This window comes from Bombina bombina, chromosome 5 (genome assembly GCF_027579735.1).
Source record: "Bombina bombina isolate aBomBom1 chromosome 5, aBomBom1.pri, whole genome shotgun sequence".
Taxonomy (NCBI): Eukaryota; Metazoa; Chordata; class Amphibia; order Anura; family Bombinatoridae; genus Bombina; species Bombina bombina.
Genome location: NC_069503.1, coordinates 1,135,858,026 through 1,135,884,043, shown reverse-complemented (window position 1 = coordinate 1,135,884,043; position 26,018 = coordinate 1,135,858,026). Strand labels below are relative to the sequence as shown.

Below are 26,018 nucleotides of genomic sequence, written 5' to 3'. Positions count from 1 at the left end.
ATACAGCTGGCATAATGAGTGCTGCAAGGACCATGCATCTGATCTGAGGTATCAGTAATGTATACAGCTGGCATAATGAGTGCTGCAGGGACCATGCATCTGATCTGGAGTGTCAGTGATGTATACAGCTGGCATAATGAGTGCTGCACTGCAGGGACCATGCATCTGATCTGGGGTTTCAGTAATGTATACAGCTGGCATAATGAGTGCTGCAGGGACCATGCATCTGATCTGGGGTGTCAATAATGTACATAACTGGCATAATGAGTGCTACAGGGCAATGCATCTGATCTGGGGTGTCAGTAATGTACATAACTGGCATAATGAGTGCTGCAGGGACCATGCATCTGATCTGGGGTATCAGTAATGTATACAGCTGGCATAATGAGTGCTGCAGGGACCATGCATCTGATCTGGAGTGTCAGTGATGTATACAGCTGGCATAATGATTGCTGCACTGCAGGGACCATGCATCTGATCTGGGGTGTCAGTAATGTGTACAGCTGGCATAATGAGTGCTGCAGGGACCATGCATCTGATCTGGAGTGTCAGTGATGTATACAGCTGGCATAATGAGTGCTGCACTGCAGGGACCATGCATCTGATCTGGGGTTTCAGTAATGTATACAGCTGGCATAATGAGTGCTGCAGGGAGCATGCATCTGATCTTGGGTGTCAATAATGTATAGAGCTGGCATAATGAGTGCTGCAGGGGCCATTAATCTATCTAGGGTGTCAAGTAATGTACATAACTGGCATAATGAGTGCTGCAGGACAATGCATCTGATCTGGGGTGTCAGTAATGTATACAGCCTAGCATAATGAGTGCTGCAGGGACCTTGCATCTGATCTGGGTGTCAATAATGTACATAACTGCAATATGAGTGCTACAGGGCAATGCATCTGTTCTGGGGGTGTCAGTAATGTACATAACTGGCATAATGGAGTGCTGAAGGGACCATGCATCTGTTCTGGGGTATCAGAAATGTATACAGCTGGCCATAATGAGTGCTGCAGGGACCATGCATCTGATCTGGAGGGTCAGTGATCGTATACAGCTGGCATAATGAGTGCCTGCACTGCAGGGGACCATGCATCTGATCTGGGGGTTTCAGTAATGTATACAGCTGGCATAATGAGTGCTGCAGGGAGCATGCATCTGATCTTGGGTGTCCATAATGTATATAGCTGGCATTAATGAGTGCAGCAAGGACCATTAATCTATTCTAGGTGTCGTAATGTCATAACTGGCATAATGAGTGCTGCAGGGACTATGCATCTGATCTGGCGTGTCAGTAATGTATACAGCTAGCATAATGAGAGCTGCAGGAACCATGCATCTGATCTGGAGTTTCAGTAATGTATATAGCTGGCTTGAGTGCTGCAGAGACCATGCATCTGATCTGGAGTGTCAGTAATGTATACAGCTGGCATAATAAGTGCTGCAGGGACCATGCATCTGATCTGAGGTGTCAGTAATGTATATAGCTGGCATAATAAGTGCTGCAGGGACCATGCATCTGTTATGGAGTGTCAGTAATGTATACAGCTGGCATAATGAGTGCTGCAGGGACCATGCATCTGATATGGTGTGTCAGTAATGTTTATAGCTGGCATAATGAGTGCTGTAGGGACCATGCATCTGATCTGGGATTGTCAGTAATGTATATAGCTGATATAAGTGCTGCAGGGACCATGCATCTGATCTGAGGTGTCAGTAATGTTTATAGCTGACAAAATGAGTGCTGCAGGGAGCATGATCTGTTCTTGGTGTCAATAATGTATATAGCTGGTATAATGAGTGCAGCAGGGACCATTCATCTGATCTAGGGTGTCAGTTAATGTACATAACTGGCATAATGAGTGCTGCAAGGACGATGCATCTGATCTGGGGTGTCAGTAATGTGTACAGCAGGCATAATGAGTGCTGTAGGAACCATGCATCTGATCTGGGGTATCAGTAATGTATACAGCTGGCATAATGAGTGCTGCAGGGACCATGCATCTGATCTGGAGTGTCAGTGATGTATACAGCTGGCATAATGAGTGCTGCACTGCAGGTACCAGTCATCTGATCTGGGGTTTCAGTAATGTATACAGCTGGCATAATGAGTGCTGCAGGAGCATGCATCTGATCTTGGGTGTGTCAATAATGTATATAGCCGGCATAATGAGTGCTGCAGGGACCATGCATCTGATATGGTGTGTCAGTAATGTTTATAGCTGGCATAATGAGTGCTGTAGGGACCATTAATCTAATCTAGGGTATCAGTAATGTATACAGCTGGCATAATGAGTGCTGCAGGGACCATGCATCTAATCTGGAGTGTCAGTGATGTATACAGCTGGCATAATGAGTGCTGCACTGCAGGGACCATGCATGATGATCTGGGGGTTCAGTAATGTATACAGCTGGCATAATGAGTGCTGCAGGGAGCATGCATCTGATATTGGGTGTCAATAATGTATATAGCTGGTATAATGAGTTCAGCAGGGACCATTAATCTAATCTAGGGTGTCAGTAATGTACATAACTGGTATAATGAGTGCTACAGGGACAATGCATCTGATCTGGGGTGTCCGTAATGTATACACCTGGCATAATGAGTGCTGTAGGAACCATGCACCTGATCTGGGGTGTCAGTAATGTATACAGCTAGCATAATGAGTGCTGCAGGGACCATGCATCTGATCTGGGGTATCAGTAATGTATACAGCTTGCATAATGAGTGCTGCAGGGACCATGCATCTGATCTGGAGTGTCAGTAATGTATACAGCTAGCATAATGAGTGCTGCAGGGACCATGCATCTGATCTGGGGTATCAGTAATGTATACAGCTTGCATAATGAGTGCTGCAGGGACCATGCCCTGATCTGGGGTGTCAGTAATGTATACAGCTAGCATAATGAGTGCTGCAGGGACCATGCATCTGATCTGGGGTATCAGTAATGTATACAGCTGGCATAATGAGTGCTGCAGGGACCATGTACCTGATCAGGGGTGTCAGTAATGTATACAGCTAGCATAATGAGTGCTGCAGGGACCATGCATCTGATCTGGTGTATCAGTAATGTATACAGCTGGCATAACGAGTGCTGCAGGGACCATGCATCTGATCTGGAGTGTCAGTGATGTATACAGCTGGCATAATGAGTGCTGCACTGCAGGGACCATGCATCTGATCTGGGGTTTCAGTAATGTATACAGCTAGCATAATGAGTGCTGCAGGGACCATGCATCTGATCTGGGGTATCAGTAATGTATACAGCTGGCATAATGAGTGCTGCAAGGACCATGCATCTGATCTGAGGTATCAGTAATGTATACAGCTGGCATAATGAGTGCTGCAGGGACCATGCATCTGATTGGAGTGTCAGTGATGTATACAGCTGGCATAATGAGTGCTGCACTGCAGGGACCATGCATCTGATCTGGGGTTTCAGTAATGTATAGCTGGCATAATGAGTGCTGCAGGGAGCATGCATCTGATCTGGGGTTTCAGTAATGTATATAGCTGGCATAATGAGTGCAGCAGGGACCATTAATCTAATCTAGGGTGTCAGTAATGTACATAACTGGCATAATGAGTGCTGCAGGGACTATGCATCTGATCTAGGGTGTCAGTAATGTATACAGCTAGCATAATGAGAGCTGCAGGAACCATGCATCTGATCTGGAGTTTCAGTAATGTATACAGCTGGCATAATGAGTGCTGCAGGGACCATGCATCTGATCTGGTGTATCAGTAATGTATACAGCTAGCATAATGAGTGCTGCAGGGACCATGCATCTGATCTGGGGTATCAGTAATGTATACAGCTGGCATAATGAGTGCTGCAAGGACCATGCATCTGATCTGAGGTATCAGTAATGTATACAGCTGGCATAATGAGTGCTGCAGGACCATGCATCTGATCTGGAGTGTCAGTGATGTATACAGCTGGCATAATGAGTGCTGCACTGCAGGGACCATGCATCTGATCTGGGGTTTCAGTAATGTATACAGCTGGCATAATGAGTGCTGCAGGGAGCATGCATCTGATCTTGGGTGTCAATAATGTATATAGCTGGCATAATGAGTGCAGCAGGGACCATTAATCTAATCTAGGGTGTCAGTAATGTACATAACTGGCATAATGAGTGCTGCAGGGACTATGCATCTGATCTAGGGTGTCAGTAATGTATACAGCTAGCATAATGAGAGCTGCAGGAACCATGCATCTGATCTGGAGTTTCAGTAATGTATATAGCTGGCTTGAGTGCTGCAGAGACCATGCATCTGATCTGGAGTGTCAGTAATGTATACAGCTGGCATAATAAGTGCTGCAGGGACTACGCATCTGATCTGAAGTGTCAGTATTGTATACAGCTGGCATAATGAATACCTGCAGGGACCATGCATCTTATCTGGAGTGTCAGTAATGTATATAGCTGCATAATGAGTGCTGCAGGGACCATGCAACTGATATGAGGTGGTCAGTAGTGTTTATAGCTGGCAAAATAAGTGCTGCAGGGAGCATGCATCTGATCTTATAATGTATATAGCTGGCATAATGAGTGCAGCAGGGACCTTTCATCTGATCTAGGGTGTCGAGTAATGTACAATAACTGGCTATAATGAGTGCTGCAGGGATGATGCATCTGAGTCTGGGTGTCAGTAATGTGTACAGCTGCATAATGAGTGCTGTAGGAACCATGCATCTGATCTTGTGTGTCAGTAATTATATAGCAGGCATAATGAGTGTGGCAGGACCTTGCATCTGATCTATTGTGTCAGGGGGTAATATACAGTATATAGCTGTATATAGAGTGCTGCAGGGAGCATTGCATCTGACTTGCTGTGTCAGTAATGTATATAGCTGCATAATGAGTGTTGCGAGGACCATGCATCTGAATCTAGGTGTCAGTAATGATTATAGCTAGGAATTATAAGTGCTGCAGGGACCATGCATCTCATCTGAAGTGTCAGTAATGTATACAGCTGGCATAATGAGTGCTGCAGGGACCATGCATCTGATCTGGAGTGTCAGTATATGTATACAGCCAGGCATAAGTGAGTGTTGCAGGACTATGCATCTGATTGCTGGGTGTCAGTAATGTATATATCTGGCATAATGAGTGCTGCAGGGACCATGCATCTGATCTAGGGTTGTCAGTATTGTATAATGAGTGCCGCAAGGGTCCATGCAATCTAATTATGGGGTGTTCAGTATTGATATATCTGGCATTAATGAGGTGCTGCAGGAACCATGGCATCTGATCTAGGGTGTCAGTAATGTATATATCTGGCTTAATGAGAGCTGCAGGGACCATAAATCTGATCTGGAGTGTCAGTAATGTATATAACTGGCATAATGAGTGCAGCAGGGACCGTGCATCTGATGTGGAGTGTGTCAGTAATGTATACAGCTGCATAATGAGTCCTGCAGAGACCATGCATCTGATCTGCTGTGTCAGTAATGTTTACAGCTGGCATAATGAGTGCTGCAGGGACCATGCATCTGATCTGGAGTGTCAGTAATGTATATAGCTGGCAAAATAAGTGCTGCAGGAACCATGCATCTGATCTAGGGTGTTAGTAATGTACATAGCTGGCATAATGAGTGCTGCAGGGACCATGCATCTGATCTGGGGTGTCAGTAATGTATACAGCTGGCATAATGAGTGCTGCAGGGACCATGCATCTGATCTGGGGTGTCAGTAATGTATATAGCTGGCATAATGAGTGCTGCAGGGACCATGCATCTGATCTGGTGTGTCAGTAATGTATATAGCTGGCATAATGAGTGCTGCAGGGACCATGCATCTGATCTGGAGTGGTCGAGTAATATATACAGCTGGCATAATGAGTGTTGCAGGGACCATGCATCTGAGCTAAGGTGACAGTAATGTATATAGCTGGAATAATGAGTGCTGCAGGGACCATGCATCTCATCTGGAGTCTCAGTAATGTATACAGCGGCATAATGAGTGCTTAGGAACCATGCCACCTGATCTGGGGTGTCAGTAATGTATACAGCTAGCATAATGAGTGCTGAAGGACCATGCATCTGATCTGGGTATCATTATTGTATACAGCTTGCACTAATGAGTGCTGCAGGGGAGCCATGCACCTGAACTGGGGTGTCAGTAATGTATACAGCTAGCATAATGAGTGCTGCAGGGACCATGCATCTGATCTGGGGTATCAGTAAGTATACAGCTGGCATAATGAGTGCTGCAGGGACCATGCATTCTGATCTGGAGTGTCAGTGATGTATACAGCTGGCATAATGAGTGCTGCACTGCAGGGACCATGCATCTGATCTAGGGTTTCAGTAATGTATACAGCTGGCATAATGAGTGCTGCAGGGAGCATGCATCTGATCTTGGGTGTCAATGATGTATATAGCTGGCATAATGAGTGCAGCAGGGACCATTAATCTAATCTAGGGTGTCAGTAATGTACATAACTGGCATAATGAGTGCTGCAGGGACTATGCATCTGATCTAGGGTGTCAGTAATGTATACAGCTGGCATAATGAGAGCTGCAGGAACCATGCATCTGATCTGGAGTTTCAGTAATGTATATAGCTGGCTTGAGTGCTACAGATACCATGCATCTGATCTGGAGTGTCAGTAATGTATACAGCTGGCATAATAAGTGCTGCAGGGACTACGCATCTGATCTGAAGTGTCAGTATTGTATACAGCTGGCATAATGAATACTGCAGGGACCATGCATCTTATCTGGAGTGTCAGTAATGTATATAGCTGGCATAATGAGTGCTGCAGGGACCATGCAACTGATATGAGGTGTCAGTAGTGTTTATAGCTGGCAAAATAAGTGCTGCAGGGAGCATGCATCTGATCTTATAATGTATATAGCTGGCATAATGAGTGCAGCAGGGACCATTCATCTGATCTAGGGTTCAGTAATGTACATAACTGGCATAATGAGTGCTGCAGGGATGATGCATCTGATCTGGGGTGTCAGTAATGTGTACAGCTGGCATAATGAGTGCTGTAGGAACCATGCATCTGATATTGTGTGTCAGTAATGTATATAGCAGGCATAATGAGTGCTGCAGGGGCCGTGCATCTGATCTGGGGTTCAGTAATATATATAGAAGGCATAATGAGTGTTGCAGGGACCTTGCATCTGATCTATTGTGTCAGTAATATACAGTATATAGCTGATATAATGAGTGCTGCAGGAGCATGCATCTGAATTGCTGTGTCAGTAATGTATATAGCTGGCATAATGAGTGTTGCAGGGACCATGCATCTGATCTGAGGTGTCAGTAATGTATATAGCTGGAATAATAAGTGCTGCAGGGACCATGCATCTCATCTGAAGTGTCAGTAATGTATACAGCTGGCATAATGAGTGCTGCAGGGACCATGCATCTCATCTGAAGTGTCAGTAATGTATACAGCTGGCATAATGAGTGTTGCAGGGACTATGCATCTGATCTGTGGTGTCAGTAATGTATATCTGGCATAATGAGTGCTGCAGGGACCATGCATCTGATCTAGGGTGTCAGTATTGTATAATGAGTGCCGCAGGGACCATGCATCTAATATGGGGTGTCAGTAATTGATATATCTGGCATAATGAGTGCTGCAGGAACCATGCATCTGATCTAGGGTGTCAGTAATGTATATATCTGGCTTAATGAGAGCTGCAGGGACCATAAATCTGATCTGGAGTGTCAGTAATGTATATAACTGGCATAATGAGTGCAGCAGGGACCATGCATCTGATGTGGAGTGTCAGTAATGTATACAGCTGGCATAATGAGTGCTGCAGGGACCATGCATCTGATCTGCTGTGTCAGTAATGTTTACAGCTGGCATAATGAGTGCTGCAGGAACCATGCATCTGATCTAGGGTGTTAGTAATGTACATAGCTGGCATAATGAGTGCTGCAGGGACGATGAATCTGATCTGGGGTGTCAGTAATGTATACAGCTGGCATAATGAGTGCTGCAGGGACCATGCATCTGATCTGGGGTGTCAGTAATGTATATAGCTGGCATAATGAGTGCTGCAAAGACCATGCATCTGATCTCGTGTGTCAGTAATGTATATAGCTGGCATAATGAGTGCTGCAGGGACCATGCATCTGATCTGGAGTGTCAGTAATATATACAGCTGGCATAATGAGTGTTGCAGGGACCATGCATCTGATCTAAGGTGACAGTAATGTATATAGCTGGAATAATGAGTGCTGCAGGGACCATGCATCTCATCTGGAGTCTCAGTAATGTATACAACTGGCATAATGAGTGCTGTAGGAACCATGCACCTGATCTGGGGTGTCAGTATGTATACAGCTAGCATAATGAGTGCTGCTAGGGACCAATGCATCTGATCTGGGGGTATCAGTAATTGGTATACAGCTTGCATAATGAGTGCTGCGAGGACCATGCACTCGATCTGGGGTGTCAGTAATGTATACAGCTAGCATAATAGGTGCTGCAGGGACCATGCAGTCTGATCTGGGGTATCAGTAAAGTATACAGCTGGCATAATGAGTGCTGCAGGGACCATGTACCTGATCTGGGGTGTCAGTAATGTATACAGCTAGCATAATGAGTGCTGCAAGGGACCATGCATCTGATCTGGGGGTATCATTAATGTATACAGCTGCATAATGAGTGCTGCAGGGACATGACTTCTGATCTGGAGTGTCAGTGATGTATACAGCTGGCATAAGGAGTTGGGCTACACTGCAGGGACCATGCATCTGATCTGGGGTTCAGTAATGTATACAGCTGGCATAATGAGTGCTGCAGGGACCATGCATCTGATCTTGGGTGTCAATAATGTATATAGCTGGCATAATGAGTGCAGCAGGGACCATTAATCTAATCTAGGGTGTCAGTAATGTACATAACTGGCATAATGAGTGTTGCAGGGACTATGCATCTGATCTAGGGTGTCAGTAATGTATACAGCTGGCATAATGAGAGCTGCAGGAACCATGCATCTGATCTGGAGTTTCAGTAATGTATATAGCTGGCTTGAGTGCTGCAGAGACCATGCATCTGATCTGGAGTGTCAGTAATGTATACAGCTGGCATAATAAGTGCTGCAGGGACTACGCATCTGATCTGAAGTGTCAGTATTGTATACAGCTGGTATAATGAATACTGCAGGGACCATGCATCTTATCTGGAGTGTCAGTAATGTATATAGCTGGCATAATGAGTGCTGCAGGGACCATGCAACTGATATGAGGTGTCAGTAGTGTTTATAGCTGGCAAAATAAGTGCTGCAGGGAGCATGCATCTGATCTTATAATGTATATAGCTGGCATAATGAGTGCAGCAGGGACCATTCATCTGATCTAGGGTGTCAGTAATGTACATAACTGGCATAATGAGTGCTGCAGGGATGATGCATCTGATCTGGGGTGTCAGTAATGTGTACAGCTGGCATAATGAGTGCTGTAGGAACCATGCATCTGATCTTGTGTGTCAGTAATGTATATAGCAGGCATAATGAGTGCTGCAGGGACCGTGCATCTGATCTGGCGTGTCAGTAATATATACAGGTGGTATAATGAGTGTTGCAGGGACCATGCATCTGAGCTTAGGTGTCAGTAATGTATATAACTGGCATAATGAGTGCTGCAGGGACCTTGCATCTGATCTGGGGTTCAGTAATATATATAGAAGGCATAATGAGTGTTGCAGGAACCTTGCATCTGATCTATTGTGTCAGTAATATACAGTATATAGCTGATATAATGAGTGCTGCAGGGAGCATGCATCTGATCTGCTGTGTCAGGTAATGTATATAGCTGGCATACTGAGTGTTGAAGGCGACCATGCATCTGATCTGAAGGTGTCAGTAATGTATATAGCTGGAATAGTAAGTGCTGCAGGGACTCGACATCTCATCTGAAGTGTCAGTAATGAATACAGCTGGCATAATGAGTGCTGCAGGGACCATGCATCTGATCTGGAGTGTCAGTAATGTATTACAGCCCGGCATAATGAGTGTTGCAGGGACTATGCATCTGATCTGTGGTGTCAGTAATGTATATATCTGGCCATAATGAGTGCGCAGGGACCATCGCATATGATCTAGGGTGTCAGTATTGTATAATGAGTGCCGCAGGGACCATGCATCCTAATATGGGTGTCAGTAATTGATATATCTGGCATAATGAGTGCTGCAGGAACCATGCATCTAGATCTAGGGATGTCAGTAATGTTTATATCTGGCTTAATGAGAGCTGCAGGGACCATAAATCTGATCTGGAGTGTCAGTAATGTATATAACTGGCATAATGAGTGCAGCAGGGACCGTGCATCTGATGTGGAGTGTCAGTAATGTATACAGCTGGCATAATGAGTCCTGCAGGGACCATGCATCTGATCTGCTGTGTCAGTAATGTTTACAGCTGGCATAATGAGTGCTGCAGGGACCATGCATCTGATCTGGAGTGTCAGTAATGTATATAGCTGGCAAAATAAGTGCTGCAGGGACCATGCATCTGATCTAGGGTGTTAGTAATGTACATAGCTGGCATAATGAGTGCTGCAGGGACCATGCATCTGATCTGGTGTGTCAGTAATGTATATAGCTGGCATAATGAGTGCTGCAGGGACCATGCATCTGATCTCGTGTGTCAGTAATGTATATAGCTGGCATAATGAGTGCTGCAGGGACCATGCATCTGATCTGGAGTGTCAGTAATATATACAGCTGGCATAATGACTGTTGCAGGGACCATGCATCTGATCTAAGGTGACAGTAATGTATATAGCTGGAATAATGAGTGCTGCAGGGACCATGCATCTGATCTGGAGTGTCAGTAATGTATACAGCTAGCATAATGAGTGCAGCAGGGACCATGCATGCTGATCATGGGGTGTCAGTAATGTATATAGAGGAGCATAATGAGTGCTGCAGGGACCATGAATCTGATCTGCTGTGTCAGTAATGTATATAGCTGGCATAATGAGTGCTGCAGGTGCAATCCATCTGATCTGGTGTGTCAGTAATATATATAGCTATTTATAATGAGTGCTACAGGGACCATGTATCTGATCTGGAGTCCCAGTAATGTATATAGCTGGCAAAATAAGGCTGCAGGGACCATGCATCTGAGCTGGGGTAATCAATAATGTTTATAGCTGGCATAATAAGTGCAGCAGGGACCATGCATCTGATATAGGGTGTTAGTAATGTACATAGCTGGCAATAATGAGTGGGGGCTGCAGGGACCATTGCATCTGATCTGGAGAGGTCAGTAATGTATACAGCTAGCATAATGAGTGCAGCAAGGGACCATGCATCTGATCTGGAGTGTCAGTAATATATAATGAATGCCGCAGGGACCATGCATCTGATATGGGGTGTCAGGAATGTATATAGCTGGCATAATGAGTGCTGCAGGGACCATGCGTCTGATCTGGGGAATCAATAATGTATATAGCTGGAATAATGAGTGCAGCAGGGACCATGCATTTGATCTAGGGTGTTAATAATGTACATAGCTGGCATAATGAGTGCTGCAGGGACCATGCATCTGATCTGGTGGTGTCAGTAATGTATACAGCTAGCATAATGAGTGCAGCAGGGACCATGCATCTGATCTGCTGTGTCGGTAATGTATATAGCTGGCATAAGTGTTGCAGGGACCATGCATCTGATCTACTGTGTCAGTAATGTATACAGCTGGCATAATGAGTGTTGTAGGGACCATGCATCTGATGTGCTGTGTCAGTAATATATACAGCTGGCATAATGAGTGCTGCAGGGACCATGCATCTGATCTTGTGTGTCAGAAATATATATAGCTGATAGAATTAGTGCTGCAGGGACCATGCATCTGAGGTGTCAGTAATGTATATAGCTGGCATAATGAGTTCTGCAGGGACCATGCATCTGATCTGGGGTGTCAGTAATGTATACAGCTAGCATAATGAGTGCTTGAGGGACCATGCATCTGATCTGGGGTTTCAGTAATGTATACAGCTGGCATAATGAGTGCTGCAGGGACCATGAATCTGATCTGGGGTGTCAGTAATGTATATATCTGGCATGAGTGCTGCAGGGACTATGCATCTGATCTGGGGTGTCAGTAATGTATTTAGCTGGCATAATGAGTGCTGCAGGGGCCATGCATCTGATCTGGGGTGTCAGTAATGTATATAGCTGGCATAATGAGTGCTGCAGGGAGCATGCATCTGATCTGGGGTGTCAATACTGTACAGGTAGCCCTCAGTTTACGCCGGGGTTAGGTTCCAGAAGGAATGGTTGTAAATTGAAACCTTTGTAAATTGAAACCCAGTTTATATGTAAGTCAATGGGAAGTGGGGAGTTAGGTTCCAGGCCCCTCTCCAAAATTGTCATAAGTAACACCTAATACATTATTTTAAAGCTTTGAAATGAAGACTTTAATGCTAGACTAGCATTATAAACTAATCAAATAATCACACAAACACAGAATATATAATTAAACTAAGTTAAATGAACAAAAACATTTGCTAAACAGCATTATAATCTAATAAAATAATCACACAACACAGACTTCACTTGCATTTTTCTGCAAACAGTTCTTTCTATGCATTCCAATCTGGACTGAGTTATAGATAGGAAGATCTTTTTCCTTTGAAATCTGCTCGATAGCTCATGTCTGGTTAAACTGATTAATTTTCAGCTTGCTTGGCTTTGCTGCAAGACAAGGCAGACAGCAACACCTACTGGCTATTTTAATAAATGCACTGCTTTTCAATGCTTTTCAATAGCAGTCACATGACTGGGAAAAAAAGGTTTGTTATTCTGAAACGGTGTAAATTGAACCATTGTAAAACGAGGGCCACCTGTATATAGCTGAATTAATGAGTGCAGCAGGGGACCCCTTAATCTAATATAGGGTGTCAGTAATTACATAACTGGCAAAATGAGTGCTGCAGGGACGATGCATCCTGATCTGGGGTGTCAGTAATGTATACAGCTGGCATAATGAGTTGCTGTAGGACCATTACATCTGATCTGGGGTGTCAGGTATGTATACAGCCTGGCATAATGAGTGCTGCAGGGGACTATGCATCTGATCTGGGTGTTCAGTAATGTATACAGCTAGCATAATGAGTGCTGCAGGGAGCCATGCATCTGATCTGGGGTTTCAGTAATGTATACAGCTGGGCATAATGAGTGCTGCAGGGACCATGCATCTGATCTGGGGTGTCCAGTAATGTATATAGCTGGCTTGAGTGCTGCAGAGACCATGCATCTTATCTGGAGTGTCAGTAATGTATACAGCTGGCATAATAAGTGCTGCAGGGACTACGCATCTGATCTGAAGTGTCAGTATTGTATACAGCTGGCATAATAAGTGCTGCAGGGAGCATGCATCTGATCTTGGGTGTCAATAATGTATATAGCTGGCATAATGAGTGCAGCAGGGACCATTCATCTGATCTAGGGTGTCAGTAATGTACATAACTGGCATAATGAGTGCTGCAGGGATGATGCATCTGATCTGGGGTGTCAGTAATGTGTACAGCTGGCATAATGAGTGCTGTAGGAACCATGCATCTGATCTTGTGTGTCAGTAATGTATATAGCAGGCATAATGAGTGCTGCAGGGACCGTGCATCTGATCTGGCGTGTCAGTAATATATATAGGTGGTATAATGAGTGTTGCAGGACCATGCATCTGAGCTTAGGTGTCAGTAATGTATATAACTGGCATAATGAGTGCTGCAGGGACCATGCATCTGATCTGGGGTTCAGTAATATATATAGAAGGCATAATGAGTGTTGCAGGGACCTTGCATCTGATCTATTGTGTCAGTAATTTACAGTATATAGCTGATATAATGAGTGCTTCAGGGAGCAGGCACACTGATCTGCGGTGTGTCCAGTAATGTATATGCTGGCATAATGAGTGTTTGCAGGGACCATGCATCTGATCTGAGGTGTCAGTAATGTATATAGCTGGAATAATAAGTGCTGCCAGGGACCGATGCATTCATCTGGAGTGTCAGCTAATGTATACAGCTGGCATAATGAGTGCTGCAGGGGACCATGCACTCTGATCTGGAGTGTCAGTAATGTATACAGCCGGCATAATGAGTGTTGCAGGGACTATGCATCTGATCTGTGGTGTCAGTAATGTATATATCCTGGCATAATGAGTGCTGCAGGGGACCATGTATCTGATCTAGGGGTTGTCAGTTTATGTATATTGAGTGCCGCAGGGACCATGCATCTAATATGGGGTGTCAGTAATTGATATATCTGGCATGAATGAGTGCTGCAGGAACCATGCATCTGATCTAGGGTGTCAGTAATGTATATATCTGGCTTAATGAGAGCTGCAGGGACCATAAATCTGATCTGGAGTGTCAGTAAGTATATATCTGGCATAATGAGTGCAGCAGGGACCGTGCATCTGATGTGGAGTGTCAGTAATGTATACAGCTGGCATAAATGAGTCTGCATGGACCATGCATCTGATCTGCTGTGTCAGTAATGTTTACAGCTGGCATAATGAGTGCTGCAGGGGACCATGCATCTGATCTGGAGTGTCAGTAATGTTTATAGCTGGCAAAATAAGTGCTGCAGGGACCATGCATCTGATCTAGGGGTGTTAGTAATTGTACATAGCTGGCATAATGAGTTGCTGCAGAGACCATGCATCTGATCTCATGTGTCAGTAATGTATATAGCTGGGCATAATGAGTGCTGTAGGGACATGCTTCTGATCTGGGTGTGTCAGTAATATTACAGCTGGCATAATGAGTGTTGCAGGGACCATGCATCTGATCTAAGGTGACAGTAATGTTTATAGCTGGAATAATGAGTGCTGCAGGGACCATGCATCTCATCTGGAGTCTCAGTAATGTATACAGCTGGCATAATGAGTGCTGCAGGGACCATGCATCTGATCTGGGGTGTCAGTAATGTATATAGAAGGCATAATGAGTGCAGCAGGGACCATGCATCTGATCTGGTGTGTCAGTAATATATATAGCTGGCATAATGAGTGCTGCAGGTACAATCCATCTGATCTGGTGTGTCAGTAATATATAGCTTATATAATTAGTCCTGTAGGGACCATGCATCTGATCTGCTGTGTCAGTAATGTTTACAACTGGCATAATGAGTGCTGCAGGGACCATGTATCTGATCTGAAGTCTCAGTAATGTATATAGCTGGCAAAATAAGTGCTGCAGGGACCATGCATCTGAGCTGGGGTATCAATAATGTATATAGCTGGCATAATGAGTGCAGCAGGGACCATGCATCTGATCTAGGGTGTTAGTAATGTACATAGCTGGCATAATGAGTGATGCAGGGACCATGCATCTGATCTGGGGTGTCAGTAATGTATACAGCTAGCATAATGAGTGCAGCAGGGACCATGCATCTGATCTGGAGTGTCAGTAATGTATAATGAATGCCGCAGGGACCATGCATCTGATATGGGGTGTCAGGAATGTATATAGCTGGCATAATGAGTGCTGCAGGGACCATGCATCTGATCTGGGGTATCAATAATGTTTATAGCTGGCATAATGAGTGCTGCAGGGACCATGCATCTGATCTGGGGTATCAATAATGTTTATAGCTGGCATAATGAGTGCAGCAGGGACCATGCATCTGATCTAGGGTGTTAGTAATGTACATAGCTGGCATAATGAGTGCTGCAGGAACCATGCATCTGATCTGGGGTGTCAGTAATGTATACAGCTAGCATAATGAGTGCAGCAGGGACCATGCATCTGATCTGCTGTGTCAGTAATGTATATAGCTAGCATAAAAAGTAGTGCAGGGACCATGCATCTGATCTACTGTGTCAGTAATGTATACCAGCTGGCAATAATGAGTGTTGTAGGGACCATGCATCTGATGTGCTGTGTCAGTAATGTATATAGCTGGCATAATGAGTGCTGCAGGGACCATGCATCTGATCTGGTGTGTCAGAAGTATATATAGCTGAGAGAATTAGTGCTGCAGGGACCATGCATCTGATTTGAGGTGTCAGTAATGTATATAGCTGACATAATGAGTGCTAAACAGGGACCAAGCATCTGATCTGGGGGTGTCAGTATTGTATATAGCTGGAATAATGAGTGCTGCAGGACCAAGCATCTGATCTGGGGTGTCAAGTAATGTATATAGCTGGCATAATGAGTGCAGCAGGGACCATGCATCTGATCTGGGGGTGTCAGTAATGTAGCTGGCATAATGAGTGCTGCAGGGGCCATCGCATCTGATCTGGGGTGTCAGTAATGTAGCTGGCATAATGAGTGCTGCAGGGGCCATGCATCTGATCTGGGGTGTCAGTAATGTAGCTGCATAATGAGTGCTGCAGGGATCATGCATCTGATCTGGAGTGGTCCAGTAATGTATACAGCTGGCATAATGAGAGCAGCAGGGACCATGCATCTGATCTCGGGGTGTCAGTAATGTAGCTGGCATAATGAGTGCTGCAGGGGCCATGCATCTGATCTGGGGTGTCAGTAATGTAGCTGCATAATGGAGTGCTGCAGGGGCCATGCAATCTGATCTGGGGTTCAGTAATGTATACAGCTAGATAATGAGTGCTGGCAGGGACCATGCATCTGATCTGGGGTATCAGTAATGTATACAGCTTGCGTAATGAGTGCTGCAGGGGACCTGCACCTGATCTGGAGTGTCTAGTAATGTAGCTGGCATATTGAGATGCTGCACGGGGGCCATGCATCTGATCTGGAGTGTCAGTAATGTAGCTGCATAATGAGTGCTGAGGGGGCCATGCTTCTGATCTGGGGGTCCAGTAATGTAGCTGGCATAATAGAGTGCTGCAGGGGCCATGCATCTGATCTGGTGTGTCGAGTAATGTATAATGATTGATGCAGGGGCCATGCATCTGATATGGGGTATCTGTAATGTATACAGCTGGCATAATGAGGTGCTGCAGGGATCATGCATCTGATCTTGGGTGTCCAGTAATGTATACAGCTGGCATAATGAGTGTATGCAGGGATCATGCATCTGATCTGGGGGTGTCAGTAATGTAGCTGGCATAATGAGTGATGCAGGGGCCATGCATCTGATCTGGGGTGTCAGTAATGTATAATGAGTGCTGCAGGGGGCCATGCATCTGATATGGGGTGTCCAGTAATGTATAATGAGTGCTGCAGGGGCCATGCATCTGTATATGGGGTATCAGTAATGTATAACAGCTGGCATACTGAGTGCTGCAGGGATCCATGCATCTGATCTTGGGTGTCAGTAATGTATACAGCTGGCATAATGAGTGCTGCAGGGATCATGCATCTATCTGGGGTGTCAGTAATGTAGCGGCATAATGAGTGCTGCAGGGGCCATGCATCTGTTCTGGGGTGTCGTAATGTATACAGCTGGCATAATGAGTTGCTGCAGGGATCATGCATCTGATCTGGGGTGTCCTGTAATGTAGCTGGGCATAATGAGTGCTGCAGGGATCATGCATCTGATCTGGGGTGGTCAGTAATGTAGCTGGCATAATGAGTGCTGCAGGGGCCATGCATCTGATCTGGGGTGTCAGTAATGTAGCTGGGCATAATGAGTGCTGCAGGGGCCATGCCATATGATCTGGAGTGTCAGTAATGTATACAGCTGGCATAATGAGTGCTGCAGGGGCCATGCATCTGATCTGGGTGTCAAGTAATGTATACAGGTGGCCATAGAGGTGACCGTAAAGAACCATTTAAACGCAGAATAAGGACCAACAAGTGAGCTTGTCCCATAGAGGACAAAATGCTAATTCTGTATCTAACAAATGCTGCCACATTGCCTAAACCGGACTGTTTAATTTGCAGCATTTGCAGGTTACAGAATTTGCTTTTTGGCCTGTCTAGTGAGTGCAGGACAAAGTACAATTTGTACACTACATTAATAAGTGCTGAATGTCCCTTTTAGCATATAAATCTCACTATAAATGCTGCAGCACAACTTGTCTGCCTAGAACTTTTTAACAGCACTTTTGTTTTATTTCAAGGCACGGTTTAGTTTATTGGACCCAGAACCATCTGAATTGCGGGTATCACTGACCTTCTGATCATATTGCAGGAACCTCTGGAAGTCAAACACTGAGATCTGGCAAAGGGATGCTCTATCCACATTCCTAGAGATGGATGAGAGGGAAACAGGGTTTTATACATCACATGCACCTGAAGGTTTAGTTAGAATATAATTTAGTATCTGGTAATAAAGTTAATTTTGTTAAAATGTAGCAAACTAAGAAGTTTCAAGATAAACTACACAAAATGAAGATACAGATAACATAGTTGCCAAGATTGAAATTATTTAAAAGGGACACTTTGCAGCACAAGCATACATAAGTAAGCGGCTAATGGGAAGTAGTGGCCACACCCACTCATGGCTTCCATAGCTCCGCCCACTCTGCTCTGCCTGAAAACGTCTAATCTGCACACAATGCACAAAATATTAAACATTATGGGCCAGATTACAAGTGGAGCGATATTTAACATTGAAATGTGAAATATTTACCGTAAATATACAGTAATGTCACTTTATAAAAAAATACGAAATTGCATAAATATGCTTTTCATGTTTTCAGCTACTTAACTGCAAAAGGCTCCGATGCACTTATATATGTCTTTATGTGTGTATATATGTATTTATGTGTGTATATATGTCTTTATGTGTGTATATATGTATTTATGTGTGTATATATGTAGTTATGTGTGTATATATGTATTTATGTGTGCCTATGTATTTATGTGTATATATGTTTATATATGTATTTATGTGTGCTTATGTATTTATGTGTGCTTATGTATTTATGTGTATATATGTGGTATATATGTATTTATGTGTGCTTATGTATTTCTGTGTGTAAATATGTATTTATGTGTGTATATATGTATTTATGTGTGTATATATGTCCTTATGTGTGTATATATGTATTTATGTGTGCCTATGTATTTATGTGTATTATGTGTATATATGTATTTATGTGTGCTTATGTATTTATGTGTATATATGTATTTATATGTGTGCTTATGTATTTATGTGTGTATATATGTATTTATGTGTGTATATATGTATTTATGTGTGTATATATGTATTTATATGTGTACATATGTATTTATATGTGTACATATGTATTTATATGTGTATATATGTATTTATATGTGTACATATGTATTTATATGTGTATATATGTATTTATATGTGTACATATGTATTTATATGTGTATATATGTATTTACATGTGTGTATATATGTATTTATATGTGTATATATGTATTTATGTGTGCCTATGTATTTATGTGTATATATGTATTTATGTGTGCTTATGTATTTATGTGTATATATGTGTATATATGTATTTATGTGTGCTTATGTATATTAGGTGTGTATATAGTATTTTGTGTATATATATATGTATTTATGTGTGCCTATGTATTTATGTGTATATATGCCTGTAAATACATATATACACATATAAATACATAAATATATCTGCACACACAACACATATTTAGACATGTATGTTTCTCTATGGTTAAAGCAAATATCTTTGAGCCCCTTATAACTTTTTTTGTGCAATTGTTTAAATATTTTATATTAGATAGTGTCATTATGAGTATTACTGTACTCTGTAATGTATTTTTGATGTGTTTTGGTGACACTTTCCCCCCCCGCAAAACAGTTAACCAGAGGCTCTGAGGACGCGGTAGTCATTCTTGTGTAAATCGTGATTGTGCTCACATGTTTGCGTTTACTTTCAACGTGTAATACGAGCAGTAACCCAATGCACGCAAACAGCAGACTATAAACCCCTTTTCGCATCGTGCATAACTGTTAATGCGCCACTCTTTATCTGGCCCTATTAGATTTAAACTGCAGGAGATTCGCAGATGGCAAATTGGATCTGCTGTTGTAATATTAAGTCCCGGGAGAATCAGATGGCACAATAGGCAATAAACATATGTAAGACCAATATAGACATCTGTGAATTCCCACAGTGAGACATCTCTAATGTGCAGATTTATGATCAACATCTGTATGACAGAGCAGTTTACTCGAATATTTATTAACATTTGGGTACCAAACCTACATGTAACCCGTTCGCTACCCACAAAGCATTGCAGTAATGTGTTGCAGGTGGGGGTAAATGATGTCCCTCACCGTTTTGTCAGATTCAGGTAAAGTGCGCCTTTCAATTTATTTCTATTATCCCATTTACTTTGTTTTCTTTGTATCCTTTGTAGGAATATATACCTAGGTAGGCTCAGGAGCGGCGATGTACTACTGGGATCTAGTTGTTGATTGGTGGCTTACACTCATATACAGTACCCTCTTTGTCATTGGTTAACCCAGATGTGCTCAGCTAGCTCCCCACTAGTGGAATTGCTGCACTGGAGCTACTTTAACTATGTGTTTATTCTCTTTGCTGGGATTAAACTCATAGTTACATCTATCAGTGCAATAATAACAAGTTTATTATTATTTATGAGTTTATGTATTGTTTTCCTTACTGCTTATAAGTTACGTAGTGTGCACATTAAATGATCTACTTTTTTAGAGTACTATATTATTTAAATTAGTCCTTTCTTTTGCTAAGTGCATAATTACATATATGGTATAAGTTGTGCTGCTGTACTAGATGAGGTCACAGCTGGTAAACCAATCAGAAGCACAAATACACGCGTATGCTACACTTACTAGCCCTCATCCTCATCCCGGGAGCAGCACAGGGGGTTCTGGGGACTGCAATTTCTGACTGTTTGTTTATCTCTTTGAGATAAAAACATAATAAAAGGAGGAATTTGTTTGTATGCATTTAATAAACTATAATATAATATAATATGCTATACTATAATTTACTATAATATAATATGCTATACTATAATTTACTATAATATTAATATGCTATATATAATTTACTATAATATAATATGCTATACTATAATTTACTATAATATAATATGCTATACTATAATTTACTATAATATAATATGCTATACTATAATTTTACTATAATATAATATGCTATACTATAATTTACTATAATATAATATGCTATACTATAATTTACTATAATATGATATGCTATACTATAATATACTATAATATAATATGCTATACTATAATTTAGCTATAATATATATGCTATACTATAATATACTATAATATAATATGCTATACTATAATTTACTATAATATAATAGGCTATACTATAATTTACTATAATATAATATGCTATACTATAATTTACTATAATATAATATGCTATACTATAATTTACTATAATATAATATGCTATACTATAATTTACTATTAATATAATATGCTATACTATAATATACTATATATAATATGCTATACTATAATTACTATAATATGCTATAACTATAATTTACTAATAATATAATATGCTTATACTATAATTACTATAATATAATATGCTATACTATAATTTACTATAATATAATATGCTATACTATAATATACTAAATAATAATATGCTATACTATATTTTACTATAATTTGCCTATACTATAATTTGCTATAATATAATATGCTGATACTATAATATACTATAATATAATATGCTATACTATAATATACTATAATATAATATGCTATACTATAATATAATATTGCTATACTATAATATATATGCCTATACTTATAATATACTATAATATAATATGCTATACTATAATATAATATGCTATACTATAATTTACTATAATATAATATGCTATACTTATAATATAATATAATATCCTATATATATCTATAATATAATATGCTATACTATAATATAATATAACTATAATATAATATACTTATAATATATTACAAGATGGCAATCACCTATATGCCCCTAGATGGGGACCCAACCAAGAAATTTCAAGCTGAAATTGAAATTGTTTTTACTTGAAGGTTTGGAGAAGGTCTAGGATACAACAGAACACATTTGATTGGATGATGGTGGCTTACCCATCACACCAGTGTTGTATACCATACCTAAAGTGCACAAAGATTGGACAAAACCTCCCGGAAGACCCATAGTCTCAGCAAGGGGCTCTATTCTACAATCCCTTTCCATATGGGTGGACCAATACCTACAACCATTGGTCAAACAGATGAAGTCATACATCAGGGATTCAACAGGCAAGATGGACAACCTGAAACACATGGACATATAACCTAATGACTGGCTGGTTACCATGGATGTAACCATTCTCTATACCAGGGGCGTAACTAACCTTGATGCAAAGTTCACCATTGCGACCAGGCCCAGCAGGTCTCACAAACAGGGAGGGCCCAACAAGGCAGGTGGTTGTTTTTTTTTTTTTTTAAATTATTATTATTATTTTTTTTAGGGGGCACTGCCGCACTAGGGCAGCCAGGCGCAGCAGCATATGCCAATGATGCCACAACAAATTGTCAGTTTATCACTTTATTTGATGTCACGGCGGGTGCTGTCTGCTGCCGCTGTCGGCTGCCTGCCCCGGCCAGAAACTTTACATTTTGGCGCGCACTGATCTCATTCTCGTCTCCTCCCCTCAGTCCTCCTCCTCCTGACGGACTGGCTGCATGCACGTGTATCTCAACAATTGTCTCGTGACTGCACGTGCGGTGCAGCAGTCAGTAGCAGCAGGAGAGGAGTCTGTCAACTGAGTCTGGAGTGTGGGAATATCTGGGACCTGTCCCTGGGTCCAGTGGGAGTCCCTCCCTGGCTAGTGCGGCAGGCCGGCACAGAACTGTGGCATCCGTTCAATCCGAGGTAAGCACCGTAAGCTTAAAGCAGCTCTGACTGAGGGAGGGGGGGCCACGGCGTGGGGGCATGGTGAGCAGTGAGCTCCTCAGGCTCAGAGTCAGACTGAGGGGGGGTCGCGGGGGGGGGGCACAGTCACTCACGGTGAGCTCACTCAGCTCAGAGTCACTGACAATGCCATTGGAAATATAGGCCTAGATTTAGAGTTCGGCGGTAGCCGTCAAAACCAGCGTTAGAGGCTCCTAACGCTGGTTTTGGCCGCCCGCTGGTATTTGGAGTCAGTGATTAAAGGGTCTAACGCTCACTTTACAGCCGCGACTTTTCCATACCGCAGATCCCCCTACGCCATTTGCGTAGCCTATCTTTTCAATGGGATCTTCCTAACGCCGGTATTTAGAGTCGTTTCTGCAGTGAGCGTTAGAGCTCTAACGACAAGATTCCAGCCGCCTGAAAATAGCAGGAGTTAAGAGCTTTCTGGCTAACGCCGGTTTATAAAGCTCTTAACTACTGTACCCTAAAGTACACTAACACCCATAAACTACCTATGTACCCCTAAACCGAGGTCCCCCCACATCGCCGCCACTCGATTAAAATTTTTAACCCCTAATCTGCCGACCGCCACCTACGTTATACTTATGTACCCCTAATCTGCTGCCCCTAACACCGCCGACCCCTGTATTATATCTATTAACCCCTAACTTGCCCCCCACAACGTCGCCGCAAGCTACTTAAAATAATTAACCCCTAATCTTCCGACCGCAAATCGCCGCCACCTACGTTATCCCTATGTACCCCTAATCTGCTACCCCTAACATCGCCGACCCCTATGTTATATTTATTAACCCCTAATCTGCCCCCCTCAACGTCGCCGACACCTACCTACACTTATTAACCCCTAATCTGCCGAGCGGACCTGAGCGCTACTATAATAAAGTTATTAACCCCTAATCCGCCTCACTAACCCTATCATAAATAGTATTAACCCCTAATCTGCCCTCCCTAACATCGCCGACACCTACCTTCAATTATTAACCCCTAATCTGCCGACCGGAGCTCACCGCTATTCTAATAAATGTATTAACCCCTAAAGCTAAGTCTAACCCTAACACTAACACCCCCCTAAGTTAAATATAATTTTTATCTAACGAAATAAATTAACTCTTATTAAATAAATAATTCCTATTTAAAGCTAAATACTTACCTGTAAAATACATCCTAATATAGCTACAATATAAATTATAATTATATTATAGCTATTTTAGGATTAATATTTATTTTACAGGCAACTTTGTAATTATTTTAACCAGGTACAATAGCTATTAAATAGTTAAGAACTATTTAATAGTTACCTAGTTAAAATAATAACAAATTTACCTGTAAAATAAATCCTAACCTAAGATATAATTAAACCTAACACTACCCTATCAATAAAATAATTAAATAAACTACCTACAATTACCTACAATTAACCTAACACTACACTATCAATAAATTAATTAAACACAATTGCTACAAATAAATAAAATTAAATAAACTATCTAAAGTACAAAAAATAAAAAAGAACTAAGTTACAGAAAATAATAAAATATTTACAAACATAAGAAAAATATTACAACAATTTTAAACTAATTACACCTACTCTAAGCCCCCTAATAAAATAACAAAGCCCCCCAAAATAAAAAATTCCCTACCCTATTCTAAAATACAAATATTACAAGCTCTTTTACCTTACCAGCCCTGAACAGGGCCCTTTGCGGGCATGCCCCAAGAATTTCAGCTCTTTTGCCTGTAAAAAAAAACATACAATACCCCCCCCCAACATTACAACCCACCACCCACATACCCCTAATCTAACCCAAACCCCCCTTAAATAAACCTAACACTACCCCCCTGATGATCTTCCTACCTTGTCTTCACCATGCCAGGTTCACCGATCCGTCCTGGCTCCAAGATCTTCATCCAACCCAAGCGGGGGGCTAGACATCCACTGAAGAAGTCCAGAAGAGGGTCCAAAGTCTTCCTCCTATCCGGCAAGAAGAGGACATCCGGACCGGCAAACATCTTCTCCAAGCGGCATCTTCTATCTTCTTCCATCCGATGACGACCGGCTCCATCTTGAAGACCTCCAGCGCGGATCCATCCTCTTCTTCCGACGACTAGACGACGAATGACGGTTCCTTTAAGGGACGTCATCCAAGATGGCGTCCCTCGAATTCCGATTGGCTGATAGGATTCTATCAGCCAATCGGAATTAAGGTAGGAATTTTCTGATTGGCTGATGGAATCAGCCAATCAGAATATAGTTCAATCCGATTGGCTGATCCAATCAGCCAATCAGATTGAGCTCGCATTCTATTGGCTGATCGGAACAGCCAATAGAATGCGAGCTCAATCTGATTGGCTGATTGGATCAGCCAATCGGATTGAACTATATTCTGATTGGCTGATTCCATCAGCCAATCAGAAAATTCCTACCTTAATTCCGATTGGCTGATAGAATCCTATCAGCCAATCGGAATTCGAGGGACGCCATCTTGGATGACGTCCCTTAAAGGAACCGTCATTCGTCGTCTAGTCGTCGGAAGAAGAGGATGGATCCGCGCTGGAGGTCTTCAAGATGGAGCCGGTCGTCATCGGATGGAAGAACATAGAAGATGCCGCTTGGAGAAGATGTTTGCCGGTCCGGATGTCCTCTTCTTGCCGGATAGGAGGAAGACTTTGGACCCTCTTCTGGACTTCTTCAGTGGATGTCTAGCCCCCGCTTGGGTTGGATGAAGATCTTGGAGCCAGGACGGATCGGTGAACCTGGCTTGGTGAAGACAAGGTAGGAAGATCATCAGGGGGGTAGTGTTAGGTTTATTTAAGGGGGGTTTGGGTTAGATTAGGGGTATGTGGGTGGTGGGTTGTAATGTTGGGGGGGGGTATTGTATGTTTTTTTTACAGGCAAAAGAGCTGAAATTCTTGGGGCATGCCCGCAAAGGGCCCTGTTCAGGGCTGGTAAGGTAAAAGAGCTTGTAATATTTGTATTTTAGAATAGGGTAGGGAATTTTTTATTTTGGGGGGCTTTGTTATTTTATTAGGGGGCTTAGAGTAGGTGTAATTAGTTTAAAATTGTTGTAATATTTTTCTTATGTTTGTAAATATTTTATTATTTTCTGTAACTTAGTTCTTTTTTTATTTTTTGTACTTTAGATAGTTTATTTAATTTTATTTATTTGTAGCAATTGTGTTTAATTAATTTATTGATAGTGTAGTGTTAGGTTAATTGTAGGTAAT

General features: G+C 42.2%; 1 protein-coding gene across 1 annotated transcript in view; it reads right to left on the bottom strand.

Moving 5' to 3' along the window:
* Positions 1 to 26,018, bottom strand: part of LOC128661186 (1-phosphatidylinositol 4,5-bisphosphate phosphodiesterase gamma-1-like) — a 370,915-nt gene that overhangs the window by 121,029 nt on the left and 223,868 nt on the right. Inside the window, 1 exon segment of the mRNA XM_053715427.1 lies at positions 18,035 to 18,107. Within this exon segment, the coding sequence (XP_053571402.1) occupies positions 18,035 to 18,107 (73 nt within the window).